Below are 21,152 nucleotides of genomic sequence, written 5' to 3'. Positions count from 1 at the left end.
CCCATGCTGTCAGGCCCCCAATAATACCCATTTCCCTCTAGTAGGATCAATACTGCTGTCTCCTCTGTATGACGGTTCTGCCTTACAATGTTCATTTTCTTGCTTCTCATTTATCATGCATCCACAAATGTTCATTTTCATTCTCACAATTACAATAAAACTCAACTTATAAAAAAAATGCCAATAAATTTCCCATCAACCAAAATAATAGGATTTTCACAGTAAGATCCGTATTCAAAATCTCATATTTCCCAATAGCTTATTCCCAAGAAAGTTAATTGTCAATGAATGGTACACACATTTAAAAGGTCAGAGAAAAATGTGTGGACTGGAAAAATAAGTTATTTGAGCTAACGTTAAAATTAGGTATGCTGTAATAAGTTGAAGAAGAGCAAAGGGGTTATTCTATGTGAAGGAAAAACAAAACTCAGGAGCGAGGAGATATAAAACAAGCATAAACAAATTGTAGACTATGCATTCATATAATTTCTGTATGAAAAACACAATGCTGTGTGGCTGAGTTGGGTACTGGGGGCAGTGGGCAGTGTTTAGACATATTTTCTTTTAAAACTATATCATATATGGGACCTTGACTGCAAGCTAAATTTGAACTTCTTTTTTAGGCTACATTTCCAAAAGTATGTCAGTGGAGGAGGGGTTAATTTGCTTATGTAAATTTAGAAAATGAGAGGTGAACCTAAACTAAACAAAACTGCTTCCTGTCAAATTCTTCAGGGATACCAAGAAGGGGTCATAGCATGAATTCCTCAAACATTTTACCACCAGACTTCTTTCTGTGACTCATCTATCTGGACTGATATCTATCCTCCAGGCATGTTGGGGACCAGTGGTTTTTGATAGTAAAGAGTCACAAAGAGTGCTAAGGCAGAGAAATGGCATGGCGAAAGTACTGATTAGGGAGAAATAAGCTGGTGTTAGTAGATGAGAGGGACTGATGTCCACAGCAGAAAAAGGAGTTGGGAAGATAAGTTGCGGTGACGCATTACTAGTGGAGACGAATGGTTCTACTTTAATATACAAAGTGGTAGAGTATGTTTTATATCCGAGCCTTACTTAGAAATGAACTACAGGTTAACAAGGGCTATAAACAAAGACGTGAGTGTAATTTGTATACAGATGAGAACACAACTTGTCAGGATGGGTTCCCAGAAAGAGACTAAAAAGTTCCATCCTCCTTCCCCTGTCACCAAGCTACAATCTCTGTGATTTATGCTGATAGCCAGGTAAAACTTACGCCTTTTATTTTTTTTTTTAAAGAGTAGGGGATTTACATTGTTAATTGAAACGTCTTTATTTTTGATGTGAGGAGAAAGATGAGCAAACTCAGAAGAAATCAAAATAGCTTAGTTCAAAAGATGTGAGATTTGCCCAACTGGCATGGCTCAGTGGTTGAGCATTGACCTAAGAACCAGGCGGTCATGGTTCAATTCCCAGTCAGGGCACATGCCCAGGTTGTTGGCTGGATCCCCAGTGTGGGGATGTGCAGGAGGCAGCCAGTCAATGATTTTTCTCTCATCACTAACGTTTCTCTCTCTCTCTTCCTCTCCCTTCCTCTCTGAAATCAATAAAAATATATTTTTAAAAAGATGTGAGATTTTGAACATGGATCTTACTGTGAAAATCCTATTATTTTGGTTGATGGGAAATTTATTGGAATTTTTTACAAGTTAAGTTTTATTGTAATTGTGAGAATGAAAATGAATATTTGTGGATGCATGATAACTGAGAAGCAAGAAAATGAGCATTGTAAGGCAGAACCTTCATAGAGAGGAGACAGCAGTATTGATCCTGCTAGAGGGAGATGGGATTATTGGGAGCCTGACAGCATGGGTCAGATTGATCTGGATATAGCTGGATAAGTTGATCATTGGGAACAGCAATTATATCTCTTGCTCAGAGAATTGGAAAAAAGTGAGAGGCATTGAAAAAGGTAGAGAACCTGAAAGATAGAGACTGGGTCAAATCCTATAGCATAATCTTTTCAGTAAGGTGTCGTCTTATGGATATGTCGACATTTTATCCTGAGCAATATGTTAGACCCATGGTCGGCAAACTGCAGCTCGCGAGCCACATGCGGCTCTTTGGCCCCTTGAATGTGGCTCTTCCACAAAATACCGGCTCTTCCACAAAATACCGACTTCTGCGCATGGGCCACGAAGTTTCAATTGCACTGTACGTGCGCCCGCACGTGGTATTTTGTGGAAAAGCCACACTCAAGGGGCCAAAGAGCCGCATGTGGCTCACAAGCCGCGGTTGACAAGCCACAGTTTGCTGACCACTGCTAGAGAATCCGAAGAGACCAGAAGAAAACATTGCCCAAGATGTAAGTGGCGGTTAGAGAGTGTATTCATTTTCTGTTGCTGCACAACAAATTACCACGTTTAGTAATTTAAGGAAACTTATTTATGAATGCTTAGGTCCATAGTTTAGAAGTCCAGGTGGGCTCATTGCTCAGGGCTTTCTGCTTGCAGCGGTTCTCAACCTGTGGATCGTGACCCCTTTGGCAGTCGAACGACCCTTTCACAGGGGTCACCTAAGACCATCCTGCATATCAGATATTTACATTACCATTCATAACAGTAGCAATGTTACAGTTATGAAGTAGCAATGAAAATAATTTTATGGTTGGGTCACAACATGAGGAACTGTATTTAAAGGGCCAGAAGGTTGAGAACCACTGGTTAGGGTCTCACAAGCCTCAATTGGGAACAACAATTATATCAAGTTGTCAGTCAACCTTGAATCAATTGGAGAATAATGGGGAGAATCCTCCTATAGACTCAGCTAAGTTGTGGATACAATTCAGTTGTGGGACTGAAGGCTGACTTCCTTGCAGGCTGTAAAGTGGATCACTCTCAGCAACTAGAGGTTGCTGGAAATTCAGTTCCTGGCAGCAGGACTTTGGGCAGAATCTCTCACAGGCCCTCTCAGGACATCCAAGTTTACACCTTCAAGGCCAACAGCCTGATCTCTAAAGTCCAATCATCCTTCCTCCCTCCCAAAGCTTCAAAGTTCTCTGATTTATGCTGATAGCCAGGCAAAATTTTCAGCTTTCAAAGAACTCATGTAATTACAGTAGATCCACCTATAGGGTCTCCCTTTCGATGAACCTGAATTCAACTGAATTATAACCTTAATTACATTAGCAAATTTTCTTTTGCCATGAAATTTAGTGGATATGACAATGACATTATATTCATAGTTCAGGGATGAGAGTGGATCATTTTGGGGCCTATTTTACAATTCTACCCAACACAGATATTTAAATTAAAATATAGTTTGGTATAGTTCTCTCTTTTTAAAATGTGAATTCCTGTGTCTTATAGATATTTCTTAGATTACTTCAGTGATTTAGAAAAAAAAATGTAAAAAACAAAAAATTTTTCTTTAAAACAATGTTATCAATTATCTTTATAAGTCACTATAAATAAATGAATAATTCTCTAACAATTAATATATTTAATTGCTTTCAACCAAAACCAATTTCTTAAAATAGTAAGTTTTGATTTACATGCAATATCTTTCCCTTTATATTTTTCATTTTTATTATTTTTTATTTTATTGTTTAAAATATTACAAATAGTAGTGCACATGTCTCCTTTTCCCCCCCATTAACCTCCCCCCCACCTCCTCCACCCCCTGGCACATGCCCTCACCACCCCCCCACCCGAGTGTCTTGTGTCCATTGGTTATGCTTATATGCATGCATGTAAGTCCTTCGGCTGATCTCTTAAACCACCCTCTCCCCCCAACCCTCCACTGCTTTCCTACTATAGTTTGACAGTCTGTTTGATGCTGCTCTGCCTCTGTATCTATTTTTGTTCATCAGTTTATAAATGTTCGTTATATTCCACAAATGAGTGAGATCATGTGGTATTTTTTAGTTCAAATTTGTTGGGTTGGGTCTTTATGACTTGTATATTGTAGGTGTTGTTCCTAAGAGGCCATCTTTGTTTTGCCAAGAAACCAATAAAATATTGTAATAATAATTAGGGAAGTAAAGAGAAAATAAAGTTAAAATGGAAAAGTGTTGAGAAAGAATGTTAGAAGCAAAAGGGGATAACACATCACCAGAAAGTTTGATTTTTGTTGTACTTATCAGGTAATACTTAGAAATAGTTTAATTTAACTCACCTAATTGAATTCTTTAAGTGCTGGGGGTGTTTAAGTAATATTGTAATAAAATACATACTAAAGTAGATAATAATAATATATTAATTTTTAATTTCCCAACACTGTGCAAAGTACTTTATGTGTATTTTTTTTCTCACAATAAGAAAAATGGCTCAGGTATATCATTGTCCATATTTTAGATATGAGGGAACAAGCTAGTTATTCAGTAATTTATATATTGTCCATTGTCTCATGGTTAATATATGTCAGAATCAGGATTCAAATCTAAGTATGTTAAACCTCAGAGACCAAGGCCTTTATGATTATGCTAAATAACAAATGGCAAATGGTAGAAAACAATGCCATTATCCTTCCTTTCTTGTTTTGGATTTTGGATTTGCATTTGCTTTGTTATATATCTGTATCTCTCCTGCAGGAAGAAGCACATACATTAGTGCATTAAACATAGTAACTTATTGTTGCCTAAATCCACTTGACCGTAAAGGAAGCCCTCTTTTTAAATTGAATGCCTATTAATAAATTTGGTACAATGCTGATGCATAGAAATAAATTCTGATAAGAATTTAAAAATTATTGCTGTTGTTTTAGCATTTCATTTTTGTTAGAAAAAATACATTTTAAGGGACTATAATATTTCAGAAATCATGACCTTTTTTGGAACGCTTATGAATTGTCAAAGTGTAGTTGCTTAGTGTAAATGTTCTTTAAATGCTAAACATATTTGTCTTAGGTATATGGAGAATATTTCACTCTATTTTTTCAATATAAATTTCTTTCCTTGGGTTGTGCATTTAATTACTGTCTGATAATCAATATTATTATATAGAAAATCTCTTAGAAGTAACAACCATAATGCTTTCATAAAGCACCTTGAAAATGTAAATGAACATTAAGTGTTCAGCAGAGGTATATTTCATTCATAATATAGCAGTACCCTCTAGTGCTCATGTCTGGTCATGTGTTCTCCAGAACTGCCTTAGAGGGGTAAATATCATTGGATCATTTTACTCAGCTTTTGTGTTAAGTGAAATAGTTTATTATTTATAACATCACCTTTTTTTATAAGAGTTCAGGCATTTATATTATTCAAAAATATTACCAGCACTCTTGTGCTCTAGGGAAAATAGCTATTCCATCTATTTTGCTCATAAAAATAAATGAAATGCTTGAGAACCAAGAAGTTGGTTAAATTTCTTAACTTACTTGTAGAAATGGAAGTAGGGCATAAGTCTTTTGTTCCAAGGTTTAGTTCTGTGCTATATGCATTGGACTATGTATTTGATCCAAGAACTAAAGCTAAAAATGTATATGTCTAAAATTCTTTTAACCTTTTTCTGAAAGAATAGTACCAGTTTAGTAAAATAATTTTTTGAGAAATTTTGGATTGTTGGTTTAAGAAACAGCAGAATATACTGTAATATACTGCAAAGGAAGTTGTGTTGCATTGGAGTTTGATTTATTGCGCTTAAACATTGTTTATTCAGAAAAAAAAGGATCCTCTAGCCAAACTTTTCATGAGCAAGAAGACCTGGTTTTATTTGCTTTCCAAAGCTTCAGCACAGAGCTAACATTCAGATCGTAGCCCTTTGGCTGTAAAACCTTGCACATTACTTATTATGATCTCAGTAGTTTTTACTTTTCTTATACACTTGATTTAGTACAGTGTCTACATCAAAATAGAACACCCACATAAGAACATAATCCTAATTTCTATACATGTTCCTGAATAGCATTTTTAAATGATTTGAATTTGCTCTTAATATATTTTTTTAATCCATATTTAGTTGTTACAGGGTAGGTCACCCAAACCGGACAAGTGGGAAGTTCACCTGGGCAGTGGCGGCGGCGCGGTTGAACAGGTCAGCGGGGACTGTGACGATGAAGACGGTTGTGGGGGATCAGGAAGCGGAGAAGTCAAGAGGACACTAAAAATCACAGACTGTAAGTGATGATTCCAGTACTATTATTAAAGAATCAATTTTGAAATATAGTTAAGGATAATTATTGTTATGAATGTAAAGTAATAATGACAGTAAATTTAGAAGCATGCAAGAGGAGTTGAAAATGAAAATGAACCTACTTTTAGTTATTTAGGACATACATGCCTGGGGTTTTGTTTATTTTTAACTTATGGCTTTTAAATGGTGGTAACGTTTTTGTAGGAGAAACGAGTGAATGATCATCAGTGCTGAGAATTAAAGGTTTTAAAGTGAGATCATCCTTAGGGTATGATCAAACTAGTAACTGGAAGGTTGGATAATAAATGTATATTGGTGAATAATGTTAAACGAGGATGGCTAAGGCCTATAAATAAATGAATGAATAAATAAATAAATACTGCATTTTAATATTATCATGCCATAATATCGAACTATTTTATTTAATAGATTTTCATTATTGTCAAATTGCAAAGAAATTGGTTAACTATATGTTTGTTATGGTAAAACACACACACACACACGCACACACACACACACACACACAAAAAAAAAACAATAACTACTTGCATTTAACTCTTATGAATTTGGTTTTCCAAAAATATTCACCAATCATTCACTTCATTTTGATTGTATGGGTTTGGAAAACACTTCTGGTATAGCTGGACCGATGAATATCACAAAAGATGGAACTGCCAAATTAAACAAAAATCATCAAATGAATTTAGTTTCCTTGTGTTAACATACAAAATGGGTAATAGACATTCTCCATTGTGATGTGTATACATTTGTTGACATGGGTGAGACAACCAAAGTCATCAACTGAGAAATGTGTGCAAGTGAATGTACCTCGAGCAGCTAACTTTCAAGTACTCATTTATCTCCGGTCATACCAAAGATAATTGCTTTATAAAGTAATCTCTGGACCTGTGCCTTCTGTGGAGACTGGCCTGACAGTCCCCCTCCAAACCACAACAGGCTATTTTGGGACTGTTGGACATGTCATGGTGGGAGAAGATTTTATTTGCTTTTTACTCTTTTGTAGTTAAATGTAGAACACTACTAATGTTTCAAGCATCAATGACCCATTCCTTCTAGTACCTTATTTATAAGCCAAACATTGGATAAAGGAGTAGAAGCCAAAAGAGGTGTAAAATCAAGGATAAAAATCAATACAAAGAAATATATTTTCCTGTTAAACACAGTAAGAAATTTAACATAGAAGGTAAATGGATTTAGTACACTTGGCGCAGCAACTGAACAAAGGCCACAAAATTTAATGTATTAATATAATTAATACAATTTCCTAGTGAAAATTAAATATCTTCTGCTTTTGTAGGAACAGATAAGGATATGTGTTTTTGTTATTTGTTTTAATACAGTTTATCACAAGAAGAAAAAATGAAAACAAAACGGTTTTATTAAAAAAAAAATTTTACTGAGTTAAAATGTCCTCCACTGTATTTTAGAATTATGATGCTTATTTATTGGGGCACTACTGAGTAATCTTTCATTTTTATCCTATCCTTCATACTGATATGTACTATAATTTCTTTGCCATTTGAATATTAAGGCATAAAAAGTATTAGAATAAATAGCTTAGGTTGAAATTTCATTCTAATATTGATAGTGAGTATGTGTGTATATACAGAGTTAGCAATTTTATAGGAATTTTTCACTCGAGCATATTTATAAGCTCAAGAACTTCTTATGTAAAAACGGATAACCTTTTGTTTGTTTCACAAGAGAAGTAGAGACAATGGAGGATATTCACCTACTAACAGTTTTCTCACAGATCCATACTTGTCAAGGTGGCAAGAATGAATTTTTACTTTAAAACCCTGTTTTCAATTACTACTGAAATGGACAGGTGTGATACAAGCAACTATCCATCAGATCTGGGAAGATTTAAGATATACATTGTTTTCAGCAAAAAAATCCCCATCTGCTGTCAATGGCTTGCTGGTTATGTTTCTAAGAGTTTATAGCTGTTGCCTTTCAATTTTTAATAAGTGGTTAGGAAGCCACTGTGGATAACATGCTGAAATAGAGAGGGACAGGGAGAGTAGCAAAGGTAGGTCATATTTCGGTTTTCATAAAGCACTATAGTAGTTTTCCTGTGTTTGGCTAGTTTGATATGTTGGTAAAGCAAGTTAACACATAGTTTTACATGGTCTTACTGACTTTAAAATATTTAAAGAAAGCTTACCAGGGCGTCCTTTGTGCTCAGAACTTGAAATACACCATTAGTTCTACCTTACACTGATATTTATTCTTTGTAAAATACAACTGAAGTTGAACACAGTCCATTTGCCACCTCAAAAATGAATTTATTTCTTTATATAATTATAAGGAATAATTGTGTCATGTGAATGTAATGATTTTGCTCAATTTGTGCAAATGTCCAGGTTGTTAAATATTTTACTGTCACTTGAATCAATTTTCTATTTTATTTGTATCCCTCTTGTTGACTATTATTAAATGTAAACTGTCATGTTTCTTATAAAACACAGCCATTTATGTAGTGTTCTTGCTTAGGAAATTGAAAATATTTTCTTAATTCTGTGGAATGATTTTAAAATTCCAATGTTACAGAAACTTATTTTATATTTTTATTTATTGAATTTGGGTCTTTTACACAGGTTTGTATATTTGACTGGTGGCCTGATTCACAGGATTGAAATGGTTTTAAGCCTTTGTTTCAGTTTACCTCTGATACCTGCATCTTTTCAAAGTACCTAATTGACGCAGGTTCTAAACCCCAGTGGAAAAACGTTCTTTTAGCCATACAAGCTGGTTCAGATACCAGACTTTCAAAAATAGTAAGGTGATTTTAAGTCTTTGAATTGTCTTCACCTTTGCCTATTGTCATATTCATCATTGCACATATTGTTATGCTGTAGCATGTTTAGCACTTTTTTATTTTTTTTTCTTTATTGAATAAGGTATTACATATGTGTCCTTGTCGCCGCATTGTCCCCCCACACCCCCACTCATGCCCTCTCCCCCCTGGTGTCTGCGTCCATTGGCTGGGCTTATATGCATGCATACAAGTCCTTTGGGTTGGTCTCTCCCCCTTACCCCAACGGCGAGGATGTTTAGAACTTTTAAAAATAATTTTACTTTAACTGAGAAATCTGTAAATGACGACTAAGTCTGTTAAGTGCGTGTTCATATGACTTATTTCCCAGAGGTGTTCCCAACATGCCTCTGCAGAGTAGTTAGACATGGGTCTGTAGAGACTGGTGTATCCATAGTACCAATTCAGCATTCTGATCCCTAGGCCCTGCTGCATTACCTCTCATTCAGTCACTCAAAGGCTATCTTTCTAAGGACTGTTTACCATTAGGTTCTTTTTATCTCATGAGACATTCTTCCTCTTCTCTTTAATGGGTTCTCCTCATCTTCCCAGGTTCTAAATATTTAAAGAATCCAGGACTCAGAAATCAAGCCTTTTGTTGCCTCTATTCTCAACTCTCAACTCTCAACTCTTCCCTGTTCTACAAACTACCCGCTGCATCATAACAGCGATAAGGGTATGGTACCTGCCATGGATAGCACTGTCCAGTTTAAAAAACATTCCTCTTCTATGTGTTATCTCAGGAAGTAGGCTTAGCAAAACAGAAATTATTAAAGTTCAATGATATTAACTTAGAAATAGAAAGATAGCACATTGAAATATCAAGTCACTGAATCTAGAAAAAAAATGTTGGTTGATCTTCTATAGCCTAGAATAAATCAAACTTGTTTGTATTATTTTACGTTGTCTAGTTGATGATTTTTAAATTTAAATACAAATTATTTCAAACAGGTAATGCAAGCATATAAAATGTGTTTCCATTAATAACAGTTCCGAATATGTATATTAAAAGTATGTAGTCTTTTTAAAATTAAAGTTGTATCAAATTTCATTAAAGTGTATTCAGCTTACTTTGCAAAGTGTTGACAAATAGCCTATTAATGAATTATCCCAAATATAAGAAAAGGTACTGAAAATAACTAAGTAGCTTGTTGTATTTACCTTATTCAATTACACTAAAAACAAATCATCTTTATAAGGTTACTTAGAGTCGAACCTTTGTGACATAGTGAAAATAATCTTGAATAATGACTATACACTTTGATTTATACAGGGCAAGGCAAAGTACATTTACAGTTGTTCATGTGAAAAAAATAATACTATAATTAATAAAGAATAAATTGTTTCAGGTACTCACATCTATAAACCTACTTTTGCCCCACCCTGTATTATACAAGTGCCTAATACTGAAAGGTTATATAAAACCCTGCATAATAAATCAGAAAAATTCACAAAGAAACACATCCTCATCCTGTAGAATGCCCAAAGTTGTAAAATTTTGAAGTTGTCATCCACTGCAGTTTTTACACTCATGATGAAAATTATACTAACTAGAAATGAAGTATACGTTGAAGTTAAATGTATTTCAATTAATATATAATCACTATGAATATTATTCTGATTATACATTTCCATTTTGGTCCTTAAATAATTGAGACTCATCCTGGCTGCTTGCTATTTTGTTAACAAGATTATTTAATGGAATCTGGATATCAATGAATCATCTAAAGTCATTTTTCATTCCCTTGAAAAGTTATATATCACATTCATGAATTTAAATAATAGAATTGAAATAAAAGGGTTTGTCCTTGAATGCCTAAGAAATGATTTTCATTGCTTTGGCTTAGACACAGAACTGATGTTAAATCACTGAGGTGAAAAGGGATGACTTATTAGTGAAAGCTTGAGGAGCCTCCTAGCATGCATTCCAAATCAGCCACCTGTTCTGCAAATCTCATAACTAAATCTATACCCCACCAGAGGACATAAAACAAAGTTATGGTCTGTTTTGACTAGGACAGTGTTAAGTGTAACTGGATGATCACTAAAGGAAGAAAAAAAATTAAAATTTAAGAGCATATCACCAGATATATTTTATTATGACTTGCTCAAATTCATATAGGTGACCATAAAGCCAAAAAGAAACCATATTTATATTCAGGTCTATTTTTATATCATTCTGTTGCAAATAAACAGAATGCTTAGCAAAATTGGTGTAGTCTCCCTCAGGATTAATTGCTAAAGGGCATCATGTAGAAACAAGTTGGGTATACTTTCAGCTCTTTAATACCTTCCATACCTCTACTGTGTAGAAAGAATATTTTCATCTAGCTTATTGACCAATTAAGTGCTCACAAGCTATAAATAATTAAAATAAATAGTAGAGCATGTGATCTGGGCCCAAAGCTTCTCAAACTCTCTTGTGTATACAAATATGTATGCAAATCTCTCTTGGGGTTCCTGTTAAAAAGCCGAGTATGATACAGGAGATCTGAAGTGGAGCATTCCTTATGTGCCCCCAGAGGAGGGTCTTACTGCTGGTCGATAGATCATACTGTGAGGAACAAACATGTACGCCCTTGTTTATCCTTGTTTATTAAAGCACTTATTTATTAGTATCTCTAAAATAAGTCTCTAGGAAGCAACATGAAGAACTCTTATAAAACACTACCTATCTTTGTATATTTGCATTACAAGAAAGCCTCATATGCAATAGGACGTTGGGAATATAAAACCATTAGGCTGGGGGTGGTGACTTCTCCTACATGATTTTTGGTAGCAGTTTCAGTTTGGTTGTTTTAGCCTTGAGTTTACTTTATCTCTATTTTTAAATGAATTTTTTTCCTTTTCTTTTTTTTATATCTTTAATCTCATTTCTGAATTTTTTCTAATTCTGATTTATGTTATTATTTTATATTATGTTATTTTTAATATTCTTTCTTAATGCCTTTCAGCTCATTTTGAAGTGGTATATTAAAATTGTGGTCTATACTGGTGAGCTTTCACTGTAGAGAGTGCTTTGTTATAATCTTAATGGGAGTTGATCACAAACATTTTCTGTTGCTTATTTTTATGTAAATTTATATTTTCTAAATTTCTATAAGGAGGCTTGATTTACTAGTAGATGGATTTTCTAAATTTATTTAGTTCAAGGTCCCACTGTGTTCATGTATTGTTTAAAAAACATGGTGACTTGTTTCTGAGCTATTCTAGCTTGTCCCTTCCCCCATATTTATTCATATTTTCTCTTTCCTAATTCTCCTTTGCTCTTGTCCCACTAATTCTTGACCCCACTTCCAGCAGTTTCTCTTCAAGTAGATAGACCCTCTCAAGTGTAAGGAAGACTTACCAGATTAGTTTTGAGAGTTTAAAAGGTTTCAGAAGATCCTGCCCCTGAAGCCTTATATCAGGGTATTCACATTCATCCACTGTTAGAATGAGCACTCTTCTCCCAATTCTCTGCTGTTTTCGATTTGATTTCCAGTGAATACCTGTTGACTATTTTGCATTGGTTTGGTTTCAGCTCTGTAACCTGCTGTGTTGCTTTCAATGCTTTCCCTGCACATATGATGATAGCATGTGTTTCATGGTTCTTGGTAGTATGCCCTCATTCATTTGTATTTTGAGGTTCATGAGGGTAACTCATGAGATGGGCTGTACATGGTTTCCATTTCACCATCTAATTGTTCTGTTTATTTCACATAGGGATTTGGGAGTTTCCAAAAGCTATAGTGCAACCACTGCTACTATCTTCCCCGAATCTCCCAGATTGTTTAAAATGTTCAAGGAAACATTGGTGATCTTTTTTGTCTTTGGTTCTGTTCCTTGACATGCCATGCATGCAATCATACATATATGTATTTTCACATATGTGAAAAATAGCAGTGCTTTTCAAATTTCTATGTCACCAATAGTCTTTCTGCTAATGAAATATACTTCATTTTAATTGACATATGAATATACTATTTTGCATTGTCTATTGTTTCCTAATTTAATGGTTATAAGCACTGTTACTGGAAATCACCTCTATCACTTGAGTATAACTTACTTCAGATAGTAATATTCATCTTCAGAATCATCAATTACACAAACACTTTAGGTCAACTCATTTTTTAATGTTTTTGCCATAATTACATATCCTCAGACTTTTTAAGTTTCCAAACTTTTGGATATAATGATTAAAAAATATATTGTGTGTTAAAGTAAAATTGCACCAGACAGAATTGAATAGGAAAGGAAGTTCGTATTCAAAACTACTAAAATAGGAGTCAAGACTTTGCAATGTAAGGGTGATTGAACTAAACTCTACTGAAACAAAATGTGGGATAGTTTTAATTGCTAGGGGGAGCCACAGGAAAGGTACTGGGAGAGGGGTGTGTGTCGGGAGGAGCCTTTGGTCTATGTGATCAGGCCATCTGCTTTTGGCTAATGACACTTATCAAGGTTAGGCTCTTACCCATTCACAGAAATGGACAGATTGAGGCTCTATCTTTCTTTCTTTTTTCATTATTGATTAAGGTATTACATATGTGTCCTTATCCCCCCATTGCCCCCCACACCCCCACACACACTCATGCCCTCACCCTCCTGGTGTCTGTGTCCATTGGTTAGGCCTATATGCAGGCATACAAGTCCTTTGGTTGATCTCTCCCCCTTACCTCCACCCTCCCCTACCTTCCCTCTGAGGTTTGACAGTATGATCAATGCTTCTCTGTCTCTGGATCTGTTTTTGTTCATCAGTTTATGTTGTTCATCATATTCCACAAATGAGTGAGATCATGTGGTATTTTTCTTTCATTGACTGGCTAATTTCACTTAGCATAATGCTCTCCAGTTCCATCCATGCTGTTGCAAATGCTAAGAATTCCTTCTTTTTTGCCACAGCGTAGTATTCCATTGTGTGTATGTACCACAGGTTTTTAATTCTCATCTGCTGATGGGCACTTAGGCTATTTCTAATCTTAGCTATGGTAAATTGTGCTGCTATGAACATAGGGGTGCATATATCCTTCATGATTGGTTTCTTGGGATATATTCCTAGAAGCGGGATCACTGGGTCAAATGGGAGTTCCATTTTTAGTTTTTTGAGGAAACTCAATACTGTCTTCCACAGTGGCTGCACCAGTCTGCATTCCCACCAGCAGTGCATGAGTGTTCCCTTTTCTCCACATCCTCACCAGCAGTTGTTATTTGTTGATTTGTTGATAGCCATTCTGACAGGTATGAGATAGTACCGCATTGTCATTTTGATTTACATCTCTCAGATGATTAGTGACTTTGAGCATGTTTTCATATGTCTCTTGGCCTTCCTTATGTCCTCTTTTGAAAAGTATTTATTTAGGTCTATTGCCAATTTTTTGATTGGGTTGTTTATCTTTCTTTTGTTAAGTTGTATGAGTTCCCTGTAAATGTTGGAGATTAAACCCTTATCAGTGATAACCATAGCAATTAGACAAGAAGAAGAAATAAAAAGTATACAGCTTGGAAAAGAAGATGTAAAACTGTCATTATTCACAGATGACATGATACTGTACACAGAAAACCCTAAAGACTCCATCAATAAATTATTAGACTTAATAAATGAATTTGGCAATGTAGCAGGATACAAAATTAACGCCAAAAAATCTATGGCATTTCTATACACCAATACTGAACTTACAGAAAAAGAGATTAAAAAACAATCCTATTTACAATCACACACACAAAAAAATTAAGATACCTAGGAATAAACTTAACTAAGGAGGTAAAAGACCTCTACTCAGAAAACTACAGGACATTGAAAAAAGAGATAGAGGAAGACATAAACAGATGGAAGAACATACCATGTTCATGGATTGGTAGAATCAACATCATTAAAATGTCCATATTACCCAAAGCAATCTATAGATTCAATTCACTCCCCATTAAAATACCAACAGCATATTTCACAGACCTAGAATTAACTCTCCAAAAATTCATCTGGATTAAAAAAAAAAAAGACCCCAAATAACTGTAGCAATCCTGAGAAAGAAGAACAAAGTAGGTGGGATCTCAATACCAGATATCAAGCTATATTACAAAGCCACTGTTCTCAAAACTGCCTGGTACTGGCACAAGAACAGACATATAGATGAATGGAATAGAATAGAGAACCCAGAAATTGACCCAAACCACTATGCTCAATTAATATTTGACAAATGAGGCAAGAACATCCAATGGAGTCCAGACAGTCTCTTCACTAAGTGGTGTTGGGAAAATTGGACAGATACATGCAAAAAAAAAAAAAAATGACACTAGACCACCAACTTACACCATACACAAAAATAAACTCAAAATGGATAAAAGACTTCAACATAAGATGGGAAACCATAAAAATCTTAGAGGAATCCACAGGCAGCAAAATCTCAGACATATGCTGAAGCAATATCTTCACTGATACTGCTCCTAGGGCAATGGAAACTAAAGAGAAAATAAACAAATGGGACTACATCAAAATAAAAAGCTTCTGTACAGCAAAATAAACCATTAACAAAACAAAAGAAAGCCCACTGCATGGGAGAACATATTTGCCAATGTTATCACTGATGAGGCCCTATCTTTCTTGATAATTACATTTCAAAGGAATGGTTCCCAGGTCCTTGATAGATAGTTTTTGCTGATAAAACTGATAAGAGGAGGGAAGAAGATTTACATTTCAAAGGGGCAGAGAATTTTTATCTTAAGTTTTCTAAAGTAAATCCTCTAAGAAAAGGGAGGTCAAGGAGTTATAGTCAGGAAGGAACCTGACTAAAGTTTAGTGCAGCTGAGGAGGGTCTTTCTTGGTTATGTGTGTTTCACTGATTCCTGAAGTTGAGCATCACTTTTTGTTTATTGGTCATTTTGTGTTTCCTCTTTTGTGGATTGCCTACTTTTCCCCTTTTCCTATTTTATTACTACTTTGATTTTAAATTTCTCATTATATATCTAACAGATAATATTTGTCAGTGTATGAATTATAAAAATATCTTACTGTTTCTGTATGTATCTTATTTAAATACACCTATGTTGCCTTGATATATTTAAGGTACTCAAAGGGGAGACTGATACTTAAGTAAATACATTAAAATAAACTCTAAAAATAAAAATGGAATAATATAAAGATGGAGGACACATAAAAAGAAGAATGATAAATTCTATGGTGTTTTATTTTTTGGGTCCTCTCCCTCCCAAGAATAATATCCTAAAAGTTACACCTGAGCTTATTTCCATAGAAGATCAAAGATATCAAAAATAGTCAGGTGGGCAGTTCATTCTTCTAGACAGAGCATTTACAAAAGCCCACATGTTTCAAATATCACAGTGTCTCTGTGATGTGTTTGATCTTCCTGAAGCACCACTTTTTGAGGAGGGAATGAGACAGGAGGTTAGCCAAGCAGTCAGGGCCTCTATAGTGTGGCAGCATATTTAATTGCCCTAGTTATTAGTTCATAGTTTGTTCTGTAGGAAACAAGGATTTACTCTTCTCCAAAGAATTCCAAAAGAAAATTCTTGTATTCAACAACTTTCAGTGATATTCAGATAACAGTTAGTTCTATATTGTGCAATCAGAAAGCCCAAAACTAAACTTGTCACATTTCCTTCCTTCCAAAGCTATGTTGTGACAGGCCATCTCAGCCAAGGTTTTGGTGAGCCTTAACAACGGGGGGAGGCGGGGGAGGGGGGGCACGAAGGATGTAGAAAAGACAGAGAAAGAGAATAACCTGGGGTGGATCGCCTGTGCCTGGGTAAGGCCACAGAGAGAGACCCAGACAGCAAGGTGACCCTTTATTTTATAGCCAGAGGTAAACAAGGTAGTGGTCACCATAATTACAATGTTCTTGTGAGTTTCACTTATTTTCCTAGCGCTTGCTGCACCTCCCACAGTCCATTAGCTACCCAGATAAGATCTAGGGAGAGTCATAAGGTCAAACCTAATTATGCTAAGAGGGCTGTGCCCTCTAAGCTGGGAATTGTTTGTGGCTTTGCCAACAGGTCAGTCCGAGGCTTAACCCTATACCTGTTCCTACACTATGTGTTAATTTTCCCTTTGGTTGGTACACAATCACATGCCATCCTCTTAAGCCAGAAACTAAGGCATCCTCCTCGGTTCCTTTACTTTCTCACTCCTCTCATGTACTTCTCTCACTCCGTTGTCTTTAACTGCTAATTTTTTCTTAAATACATTCTTTACATTCTCTCTGTCCTATTCCCATTGCGACTTTCTTAGCTTAGGTCTCCAACATCTCTTGTCAGAATTGCTTTTATTTTTTATTATTTTTTAAAATATATTTTATTGATTTTTTTACAGAGAGGAAGGGAGAGGGATAGTTAGAAACATCAGTGAGAGAGAAACATTGATCAACTGCTTCTTGCACACCTTCTACTGGGGATGTGCCTGCAACCAAGGTTCATGCCCTTGACTGAAATCGAACCTGGGACCTTTTAGTCTGCTGGTCGATGCTCTATCCACTGATCCAAACTGGTTAAAGCAAAAATTGCTTTTATAATGTCCTACTCTTTGCTTTGATTTTGCCCATCTCTACCCTGTTGTTGAAGTAACCTGAGTGGTAATTAAACCTGCAACCCAGGCATGTGCCCTGACTGGGAATAGAACCCACAACCTCTTGGTGCACAGAATGATGCTCCAACCAACTGAGCCACCCAGCCAGGGCCATGAAGGTCTTTTATTAAGCAGAGAATTGGCTGTCTAGGAGAGGAGGCCATTCAGTGTTCAGAGATTCTGAAGAGTTAAACAATAGGTTTTACTTACTTGTCATTTTAGACAGCCAATAAAACCTTTCTGAGGACACCCAGATGCTTTTGAACAAATGAATACCCTAATTGTCTCATTTTCCAAGGAAATGAGTGGTGGTTCTCAGTTATTCTTTCTTAAGACATAGACCTTTTTAAATTAAAGGATTGTTACAGCTATTCTGCTAGTTATTTACCTGTTGTGCCTCAGCTCTAGGCCAACCTTCTAAAATTATTCCATGATTATGCAAACTGCATTTCCCAAATGCTCGACTAAATTTCCAAACTGCAAGGTTTCTATAAATTACTAGGGGCCCAGCGCACAACATTCGTGCACTTGGATGGGCGGGGCGGGGAGGGTCGTCTCAGACTGGCCTGTTCCCTTTCACAGACCGGAAGCCCTCAGGGAATGTTCGACTGACATCCATAGCACTGCGGCAGTGGCGGACCCGGCTTGTGGCTGAGTGGTGCTCCCCTGTGGGAGTGCACTGACACCAGGGGGCAGCTCCTGCATTGAGTGTCTTCCCCCTGGTGGTCAGTGTGCATCATAGCAACCAGTCATTCCAAAGTTCGGTCGATTTGCATTACCCTTTTATTACATAGGATGTTTCCCAGCTCTAGCCGGTTTGGCTCAGTGGATAGAGTGTTGGCCTGTGGACCTAAGGGTCCCAGGTTTGATTTCAGTCAAGGGCACATGCCTGGGTTGCGGGCTCGGTTCAATGTGCAGGAGGCAGCCAATCAATGATTCCCTCTCATCATTGATGTTTCTATCTCTCTCTTCCTCTTCCTCTCGGAAATAAATAAAAATTAAAATAACAAAAATTATGTTTCTCGATTATCCTGGCAGCCAGTGTTTTGTTCTTTTTCTGCCAATGGGAGATACTAAAAGAAGATCGAAAGAAGGGAGAAGAGGAAAATGCTTCCCTCCTGTTTCCAGTTCTTATCTGTGTTACATCCACAGTAAAGTATCATAACTCCCCTGCCTGCAGACACTTTTAGCTCTTACAGTAGAAATATGTTTTACCCCTTAAAGATAGAAGGTACCTGTGCCAGCTAACTTTGCTTCCATTGATAGTCTGAGACCAGCAATGTGTTGCCCTATGTGGGTCTGAACATCATCCAGGAAGGGCTGTGCTCCCATTTTGTCCATCCTGAGGAATAAACTTCTCTTTCAAGCCTCCATCGCTTCCTTTTCTTTAGTCCTAAGTGTGGGAGCTACTCCCTGTAGTTACTAATATCTCTAGTTTTCAACATCTTCTTTTTGTTCCACTAACCTTTAAGAAGCTACACACCACTTTCGTTTATTATCTATAAAGTAGCTACAAATCTCTATGTATTTTTTACTGAACCCTGCTGATAGAGCTGATGATAATTATATATAGTTAGAATCAGAATGTAATTATTATCTGAAAACCAAATAAGAACTTCCTCTAGTTTTTAAGGAGATAACACTGCCATTTTCTGTAAGAGTATATTCTGCTGTGAAGGCTAACACCTGGTTTACAATTTCCTCCCACCTTACCGAGGGAGTTAATCACGTAGAACATTAGAAGAAAGGATCCATTCATGCTTGGACATAGTGAACAGAGAGTGAGAGGAAATAGTTGTTTTCTGGGTGAGAAATCCCTGGAAGATCAGTCCAGGCACCAATGAGTCTTTGTTTTAATTTGGCACAGTGCCTGGTTCTCTTGAGTTAACTAGAAGCAATGAGTGTCAATGAAACCACCATGTAAAACTGCCTCTGCGGGGACTATTGGGTTTGGGTCTGGTTAAGGCAAGGCAATTGAAACATACATGCAACATACATACACACATACACACACACACATACATACACACATACATAAATAGCAATGCTAAGGTACTAAACGTTGTTGGTTCTTGAAAACAAGTTCCATGTCCCTTTCTTTTACTATTATTAATATCAGGTTTGGAATATTTAAATTAATTCTCTAAGATACAAATAAGTACTTCTTCAACATCTTGAATATTTGCTAGACATATATTTCTGAAGTATGATTCTGTTTCCACAACCAGCACCAAAAGCATTATTAATTTTTATGGGCCACTAAAGAGTATAGTTTTGAATATTAGTTGTATTAACTATAATAGGTTGTAAGATCTCCAGGGAAAGTCAGACAGCACCTTTTTATTATATTTTCATTCATCACAGAACTACCTTTGATCATGGAATATACGACTTTCATAAGAATTATCATTGTGCTGTTTCAAATGCAGATTGTAGAATTCCAAAAACACTGAGTCAACATTTTAATGGCTAGAGTCAGGAAATTTATATTTAACAAGCATAATAAATAATAATTATTCCCAAAAAAGCATGAGAACAACTGCCTCACAGTCTTTATTACCAGAATTCCTCCAAAAAATGAGACATTTAATGAATATGCTCTGAATTTCAAGAATAGATATGAGAATAATCTACATATCTCTAATACATATCTTAACATTAAAACTCAGATTTTCTAATGAGTTGAAAATATTGACATTAATATTAGTCAAGAATATTAACCAGAAACTAAAATGAATATAAACATATTCACATTCAAAAGGCCATATGTGTTAAGTACAGGATATATTTAATTAACAGTTTTCTTCAATAACTATCAGTATTTGTGATTTACATAAATAACTCTCTCATATTTCCACATAGTAGAGACCTGACTGTGAAATTTTTGCATTAATTTAATGTGCTATTTTGAGTGAAAATTAATGTCAAAAGTAATTATTTGAGTGCTAATTATTAAACTGGAATTCAAACCAATGAATTTATAAATTTCTAGATTAACTAGGGGCCCAGTGCACGAATTTGTGCACCTTGAGAGGAACTTTGGGCCATGAGGCTGTGGTGGGCACAGGGGTGGGTCTCGTCCCATCCTCTGCATCCCTACCTGGCCCCTCCTGCCACAGCCCCAGTCTCCTGTTTGCTGGCAGCCTCACTCCTGCTGCTGCCGCTTCCACACACTGACGATGCTGGCCCCACTCGTACCCACTGATGGTGTGGAGTGATTGGGGCTGACACCAGCAGTGGGTGCAAGCGGGGCCAATACGTCAGTGGGTGTGAGAGGCAACTGCTGCCCTGATCGCCCCTCAGGAGCAGGGGGAGGTGGAGAAGCTCTGAGGGGTGATCAGGGCCACCACCCACCACTCGCATCAACTGATAGTGCAGAGCTATCAGGACTGGCACCAGGTGCCAGCAGTGGGTGCGAGTAGTGGCTCCAGTGCCAACAGCAGGTGTGAACAAGGTTGGCACCAGCAGCAGTGTTTGCCCAACAGGACCACAGCATGCAGGATCAAAGAATTTTCAGTAACCACCAGAGGCTCGCCCACTGACAGCAACCAGTGCCCCGCTTTGGTCTGGCATCCCCATTCACCTGCTCCACCATCCCACCACGGCCAATGCCTGCCATGTTCCGCTCTCTGCTGCCTGCTGC

General features: G+C 36.5%; 1 protein-coding gene across 2 annotated transcripts in view; it reads left to right on the top strand.

The window, feature by feature from the left end:
* Positions 1–21,152, top strand: part of GPC5 (glypican 5) — a 1,292,689-nt gene that overhangs the window by 643,556 nt on the left and 627,981 nt on the right. For both annotated transcript variants that reach the window (XM_081082596.1, XM_081082595.1), the window contains exon 7: positions 5,940–6,096. In XM_081082596.1, coding sequence (XP_080938722.1) covers positions 5,940–6,096 — 157 coding nt within the window. The remainder of the gene's footprint in view (positions 1–5,939; positions 6,097–21,152) is intronic.

The sequence above is a fragment of the Myotis nattereri genome (assembly GCF_964212035.1).
Source record: "Myotis nattereri genome assembly, chromosome: 2".
Classification (NCBI taxonomy): domain Eukaryota; kingdom Metazoa; phylum Chordata; class Mammalia; order Chiroptera; family Vespertilionidae; genus Myotis; species Myotis nattereri.
The sequence above is the reverse complement of the archived record's forward strand: the minus strand, read 5'-3'. Positions and strand labels throughout refer to the sequence as shown.